Source organism: Nicotiana sylvestris, chromosome 9 (genome assembly GCF_000393655.2).
Source record: "Nicotiana sylvestris chromosome 9, ASM39365v2, whole genome shotgun sequence".
NCBI classification, from domain to species: domain Eukaryota; kingdom Viridiplantae; phylum Streptophyta; class Magnoliopsida; order Solanales; family Solanaceae; genus Nicotiana; species Nicotiana sylvestris.
The window spans coordinates 106877051-106885027 of NC_091065.1; the positions used below are offsets into that span (position 1 = coordinate 106877051).

A 7977-nucleotide genomic window follows, 5' to 3' on the forward strand; every position below is an offset into this window, starting at 1 on the left:
AATGCGCAGTACCCCAGTCGGTGCAAATGTACAATATCCTTCCCCGGCGCCGGTACCATTTCGATATGAGTAGGGATTCCCCACTTGGCCTTGAGCGCTGTAATCGGCGCTTCATCTATAATGGAAGGGACAGGCTTCGATTCATTTCTGGCAGGGCTGTTAAAGTTAGTCCTCATCTTCCCCGGGCGGGGTACTATCTCATCCACTGTCGGAAATCCCTCATCTTCCACCACCTCCACTCCCTCTTCAACAAGGGGCACGTCACTTTCCGGCACCGAAGCTTCAACAAATCTATCAGTCTGGGAAGAAGTACTAGCCATTTGTCTGTCTTGATCGAAGTAGACAAGAACAATGAAGGAAAAGAGAGAATGGTCGCGTCGAATTCTAATGAAAGCAGAAGTATGAAAGACTGAAGAAGGAGGGAGTTTATAAAATTCTTTCTCAAGCAAATTGAAAACCATAACAATCAAATGAGGGATTCCCCTTATTTATAGGGACACAAACGTCTTGAGCGGGAAATCCGAGAGCCGCCAATTAAAAAACTGAAAGGGCAACGGAAACGATACGACGCCTAGGAAACGTGCGCCATAATGACGCATAACAGGTATTCATGATACCCTAAATCGATGTGATGATCCAACTCTGAACTGACGTAACGGCCCAATAAAATCCTTGAATCGTCACATTGCCACCTCGCCATAAGGACCTTGTTCCTCGTATAATGTCCAGATTTCTCCTAACTCTTGAATCAACAAAATCCGTCCATCGAGCTCGCCAAAAGGTGACCCCAACTGGCGGAGGGACTAACTATTTGGGTCAAAATTTGACCACAAGATGGTTAACATTAAAGGGAATGATAAAGGGTCAACCAAGCCATGGTCGTGCCCGCGAGGCGTAATGGTGCCGAGTAGGCTACTGCCGAGATCGAGCCATTTAAAGGCTTACACGGTAGAACATATGTAACGTTTGGGCAAGCGAGGAAAAGTACAGTCATGAGAGGGTACGCTGGTTAAAAACTATTGGATAAAAGGGAAAATTGATAATATATATAAAGGGGATGAAGCAGAAAGGAAGGGGGATCTAGAGAGGGGGAGAAGAAACAGAAGACATAGAGGAGACCTCTAGGTAACAAAGGAAGAAGTCTAGGTTTTGGGTTACAAACCTTTGTAATCTCCATTGTTGAATCAATAAAGCTAGATCTCATAGTTATCAACGAGAGTTCTTTCTTATCTTCTTTGCTTTTACAAATACGAAACAACATATCAAAGATGTAAACTTGCTATTTACGTTTGATGTCTTTTAATCATTCTAAGAAATGTTATGTAAACTCAGTCTCTTTGATTTTAGTACCCAATATACTTAGATCTAGAGTTGAATATATTTGGCTAAGATTTACCCTCTATTTCATCATTGATTGATTTAACTAAAAAGGTTTAACGCTTTTTTGGTCAAACATCTAACGCGGCAAATACATAATAAAAAGGTTGTACCCAAATTAGTTAAGGCCTCACGTAGTCCTTTGGACGGTAGCTTAGCAAATACATCATGTGTACAAGCCTTAAAACTAGGTTGAATAGAACAAAACTTTTCAATGTTAGGAGAAAATGTTAGGGACTTGTTAACGCCAAAATTTAGACATTATTGAGCGACCAACCCACGCGAGTGTATGCAGTCAATTGTATTATGTACGACCAAATGAGACATTCGACTATCACTATTACAATGCCAGATTTTATATAATTTTATTATAATGTCATATCTAATATGAAATAAAAATATCTATATCTATATTATTATATTAAAAGCACGAAGACCCTTAGCAAAATATTGTTCACTTTTTTTACCCTTTAAAAATAAATTTCACGAGGAACAAAATAGTAATTTAAGTTAGTTTCCTATATTTAGGATTTTAACATCAACTAAATTTTAGTTATTAAATCTTTCCTTATTCAATTAGGTGCTAATATTTAGGAGTTTGACTCAATTGAGATTTTACCTCAAATAAGGAAAAGATCCCCTTTATTTTAAAATAATACTCCTCTGCAATAAAAACAACTTTCCTTTTTCTTTTAGGCAGTAGTGTAGTCGTAATTGTGAGATATCATTAATGCAATATAACTAAATTTTCATAGGCACAGTACAAATAACTCTATATAATACAAATAAAATATAAATAACTATAACAAGGCAAATCGGTTTCGTCTATATACACAAGAACTTCATTTTTGTAGCTACCTGTATATATTTGGTAATAAAGCATAAAAATAATATAATTTATCATATTACGATACATATTATATTTATGGCACATGTGTTTATATTTAATAAATCATAGTTAATTAATATATATTTTTACTTTAATTTATTACTTAATTATGATAAATTAGTATAGTTTAGTTTTTGTATACTGATGATTCTTTCTTTTTCAATATATTAACCATGATTGAGGACTTCTATATGGCCTATTTTTCCTAGCTCTATAGAATCAATGTTCTTCATTTTCAGGACTAACACTTTTATTTTATAACTCAAATATATTTTTAAATAAAATATTTATATAATTTTATTAAAATCCTTTTACTCATGTAAATAAGATACATGCGCAACGCGCATACTATTGACTAGTGTATACTAATAATAGTGATAAGAGTATGCAAAGGTGAATATGTCCTCGAATAAGTAATTCCCACATATTCAACGCGTAAATTATCGCGTGGTAATCTCTATATATTAGCTGAAGACCCAAAGACCGTAAAAATTATAATTGGAAAATTTGATGAGCAAAAAATAAATAAATAAATAAAAACGCACACATATTCTCCCAAACAAAGCCTAATCATGTCACATTAACAAATTTAATTGCATTTATGTCTCTAATATTCATTTAGACTTCACGAGAATATGATCAAAATTCTATTAACATCGTGCTACTGATAAATTCCAATATTGTTAAAACAGATTAACGTTTTGAATATCTATTTGTGCTTCTTAATGAAGCTACTAGTAGCCAACCATACATTCGAGAGCAAGAAACAATAAATAATAGGGAGTGGTATGGTTCTTCAATGTGAGGTGTTTGCCATGTGAAAATGGCAAATGCACATCACACATCCAGCCTTGCCTCGCCTCAAGTCGTTTTGCTTTAACATACTCTTTTTTTTTTCCAATTCAGCAATAGGGCTGGCTAAATTCGGATTCACGATAGGAAGTCTCATTTTAAAGATAAAGTATTCCCTAACAAAGATGACTTCGCGAAAAATCCCACTTTAAAGATAAAGTGTTCCCTAATAAAGGTAACTTCGTACAAAGACCTCGACCCAAGACCTCAGCATTAAATATGAAAAAGTACTCAACATTACCACACGCACCAATCAAAAAACCACTTTTGGTTTTGCTTTTTTAGTAGTATCTCATTCAATTTACATACAAAAAAAGGGTTAAGACAACTAGCATCATGCCAAAAGTTCCATTTATTTAATAGTGCTTTCATTTGGTTCCCTAAAAGTGCATGAATACTAAGTGGGAGGAGAAAAGAGTGAAAAATTTACTGGTATCTTATATTTACACTAAACTAATTAATACAAAAATATTTGTCTTTCATACTGATATTTATCACTTAATAGCTATTGATAAGTGATATTTATTCTAACTTTTTTTTGTACTTTCTGTTCCTATTTACTTTTCATATTAGTCGTTTAAACGCTCTTTAAAAATATTAATACTAAGAGTTATTTGACTAATTTAGCCTTATTGATTCTTTTATCTTTATCCAATAAATGCTCACTGTATTAATGTTAGGGATAAAATTAGAAAAAAGCATTAATACTTTCTTGAGTTTTCAAATGACAATCATTTTGAAATAATTATTTTTGGCAAACTGACAAGTAAATATGAACAAAAGGAGTAACTGCTAATAATATAATTAATCTACACAATCAGGTTGAATCTATACTATCAATATATAATATATAATGTAAACACAATTCATTAAGTACAGTCAATTATTTTTCAAATCATCTCCTAGTAGGGAAATTACGGTAATCTCCTGTCTTACTGATGGTCTTTTAAACTTGGCTTAACACGTCGGCAATATTTGAAACTGATTGAGAAAAACATTGATTTAGATTCTTTTTAATTAAATTCTTTACGTATAATAAAACTCGTTAAATAAATGACTTGCCTTATTTGTAATTGCTACCTACACACACACACACATATATATATATATATATATATATATATATAATGCTAAATCTACATCTTTCCACCATAATTCTCTCTGTTTTTTTTTTTTCTCAGAATAAAAATGGGCAAAGCAATTATTGAGGAGTTTAGTTCTCTTCTTCTTATTGCTGTTGTGGGTTTAGCAGTGTTTGGTTCATCAAAAGCGAATGCAGAGATAAAGAGTTGTGATTTATTTGAAGGAAGTTGGATTTTTGATAATTCATATCCATTGTATAATTCAACAGCATGTCCATTCATAAGGAAGGAATTTGATTGCATCAAATTTGGCAGAAGTAATCTTGAATACCTTAAATATAAATGGCAGCCCACTGGTTGTGCCTTGCCCAGGTTCATCTCTCTGTCTCTCTCCCCTGAACAAAACTTATAGTACTCCATTTATTTCGGTTTATATGATAATCTTTTCTTTGCTTTAAAAGAATGAGATTATATATGAGTTTAAGTTCTATACATAATAGTATAAATTTTTTATAATTTTATTTGTATTAGTTTGAAAAAAAAAGAGATTTATAAATGTGCCTAGGTTTTATACACAAATAATGTAGAAGTTTTTTATACTACTATACTAATATAGTTTGACCTGTGATAGTATAATAGTCAAACCAATTAAGTTACCATCAATTACTTAAAATTACCTTAGAAGTGACTTTGATTGTCTAAATATTTCTTAGGATGTCAATGCATAGCAATTAAACTTTATATATATCTGGAAAGTCTTTAACTTTCGATTTTCATTTTGTTTCTGGTAGTCATAGAAATAATATAAGTATTTAAGACCACGTTCTAAGGATATTTTTGATATAGTTTGTGATCAACTTCTTTTTTAAATTTTGTACCCGATTGCAATATAAAATGAATGGAAGAAAATGCTTCGTTTGCAATTGTTTTAAAAAGTTAGATATTCAAAGGAAGTGAAATAATACTATGCATTCTAAATCAAACCCTTTTTGGGAAAACACATGTTAAAATTACTAGGTGATTTCTTCCTATTTATTCATGTCTTGGTGGATAGATTTATGTAAATATCCCGTAAAATTAGTCGAGGTATGCACAAGCTTGCCGGACACAATGAAATGAATATTTAGAAGGCAACAATGGAGCATGTTCGAAAACTAAAATGAAGTGGCCTGAACCTACTTACTAGATTGAAATGCAAAATCTACACCAAGGAATTACAACACTGTATCTTGTTGATAAAGATATTAATTAAAACGTTTTCCTAATTATAAATGAAGTTTGACTAAAATTTAATTTCTTCACAGAGGATAAATTAAATATCAAAGTGGTGGGGGAGGTAGATGATGCTAATTATGTTTGTTGAAATCTATGACCAATAACAAAAAATGTTGTGCACGTGTTTCATTCCGTTCTAACTAGTTGATTTCTTTGTGTTTTTGGAATAATTTGTAGATTTGATGGCAAAGATTTGTTGACAAGATTTAAGGGAAAGAAGATTATGTATGTTGGGGATTCTTTGAGTCTTAATAATTTTGAATCCCTTCTCTGCTTGCTTAACGCTGCAGTCCCAGATGCAAAATTCAATCAAGAGATATATAAGGAAAATGTCACTGTTACATTTCTGGTAAAGCTCTTTTTTTTGTTTATTCAAATTATGTACATATAAATGCTAGTGGACTCTAAGGAAATATTCTTTACATCAAATATTGTGTGTATGTATTGTACAACACTAAAGTATTTTTCTTTAATTTACAGGATTATGGAGTTCAAGTCGTATTATTTCACTCGAACCTTTTAGTAGATATTGAAGTTGAATCTATGGGACGAGTGTTGAAACTCGACTCAATAGAAAATGGACAAATTTGGAAGGAATTTGACTTGTTGATTTTCAATACTTGGCTTTGGTATTCAACACGAGGACCCCAACAACCGTATGTTCATCAATATTCATATTGTTTTAGTTTCTTTTCTACTCTTAACTTTATCCCACTCCCGCTAAAAGGAATCTCCATCTAATGGTAAGAATTACCGCTTTGTGACTAGGTCACTGGTACAAATAATCAATTTGTACAATATAAATCAATTTGATTTGGCCCTTCACCGGGCCGACAAGCCGACACATCGCCGAGCTTAATGCATTGGATTGCTCTCTTTAATTTTATTTTTATTTAAAGAAATATAAGTTCACGATGTGTGAATATTGGTTGAAGGTGGGATTTTATTGAAGTTGGTGGCAAAATATCGAAAGATATGGACCGGGTAGAAGCTTTCCGGGCTGGACTAAATACATGGGCCAAATGGGTTGAAACAGATGTGGATACAAACAAAACCAAAGTTTTCTTTCAAGGAGCATCTCCAGCCCATTACCAGTAAGTATTTTTATTTTATTTATTTATGTAGTACTACTTTTTTGAGCTATAATATTAAGTAGGCGTTTGGCCATAAGTTTCAATTATACAATAAAACTAGTTTTTGGTTGATTTTGAAAATCAGAACTTCAATCCCAAATATAGCTTAAGACCTCATTTTGGGCCAAATCATGACCATTTGGGACTTTTTAGCTTGGAATAAAAAAAATGAGGTATTATCACTTTTAGCCCGTGCCATAAACTATTTACATTTGGAAGCCGAAAAAGTGTATAAAACTTGTATAATTTTTACATATAATATACATAATGTATATATACACAAAAAAATATATAAATTTTATACTTTTTTCGGCTATTATTTTTACAGCTGCTATACATCATTTTTTTCATTTTAAAAAAATGACTTTTTAACATGTCAATACCCCGTCTCAAAATTCATGTGCAAACACACTTTCAATTTCACATCAAAGTTCACCAAAATCACATTTTTCAAAAAATATTTGGGAATCTATGTCCAAACGGGTCCTAAGTCAATATTGTTATTTCTTGTAATTTATATCTTTAATTACTACTAATAATGGATATATTCAGTGGATCAGATTGGAATGAACCTAATGTGAACAATTGCTTGAACGAAACAAGTCCAGTAAATGGATCAACATATCCAAGTGGCTTACCAGTTGCTGTAGAAATAGTGAAACAAGTGCTGAGTAATATTTCAAAACCAGTATTTTTACTTGACATAACAAAACTCTCACAACTCAGAAAAGATGGACATCCCAGCAAATACAATGCTTTCAAAGGCATGGATTGTACTCATTGGTGCCTTGCTGGAGTCCCTGATACTTGGAATCAGATTTTTTATGCATCTCTTATTTAACATACAGTCAAAGTACTGACCGTAGAAACTAGGAATTTGGTGTTTTAAAGAACTATGTTGAACATACATATATTAAGTCGAGTATGATTTTGTTAGCATAACAGCTTATGCCATTGCGCAATTTTTTATTTAACTTAATATATAATTCCTTTGTGTCAAGATCACCTCTCTAGTTGTCAATTTTACTTCTGTTGCACATATAAATGTGAAAGAGAGAAAACAACCTATTAATCAACCTAAAGAAATCAAAACAAAATTTCCCTTGATCTTCATCACCTAAAGAACACGAGACGCACTAGAAATCAAATCAATATGCTCTCCACTGAAGAAGAAGAAGAAGAAGAAGAGGAGACTTCTTGTTTGGATGGTTGTTACCTATTGTATTGTATCGTATTGTTACTTTAAGTCATGGACTTGGCTCGTGAAAAGAGGATCGTGCTTGAAGATGAGAAAGCAAGCGCAAACCAAGTCTCTATCACTTTTAGCTCATTCAGCAAGCGCAAACCAAGAGGATTATGTAGTTTCAAA

At 32.3% G+C, this 7977-nt stretch overlaps 1 protein-coding gene across 1 annotated transcript; it reads left to right on the top strand.

The window, feature by feature from the left end:
- The first annotated feature begins 4275 nt into the window (after window positions 1-4275).
- LOC104220415 (protein trichome birefringence-like 38) lies at window positions 4276-7564 on the top strand. Its single transcript, XM_009771283.2, has 5 exons — window positions 4276-4572; window positions 5653-5824; window positions 5956-6131; window positions 6411-6569; window positions 7161-7564. The coding sequence occupies exons 1-5, from the start codon at window positions 4307-4309 to the stop codon at window positions 7447-7449; spliced, it is 1062 nt and encodes a 353-aa protein (XP_009769585.1). The 5' UTR covers window positions 4276-4306; the 3' UTR covers window positions 7450-7564.
- Window positions 7565-7977: the final 413 nt, after the last annotated feature.

Coding starts and splice junctions, on each gene's coding strand:
- LOC104220415 (XM_009771283.2), top strand. CDS start 4,307: ATGGGCAAAGCAATTATTGAGGAGTTTAGTTCTCTTCTTCTTATTGCT. Junction 4,573..5,652: donor ACTGGTTGTGCCTTGCCCAG/GTTCATCTCTCT, acceptor AATAATTTGTAG/ATTTGATGGCAAAGATTTGT. Junction 6,132..6,410: donor ACACGAGGACCCCAACAACC/GTATGTTCATCA, acceptor TATTGGTTGAAG/GTGGGATTTTATTGAAGTTG.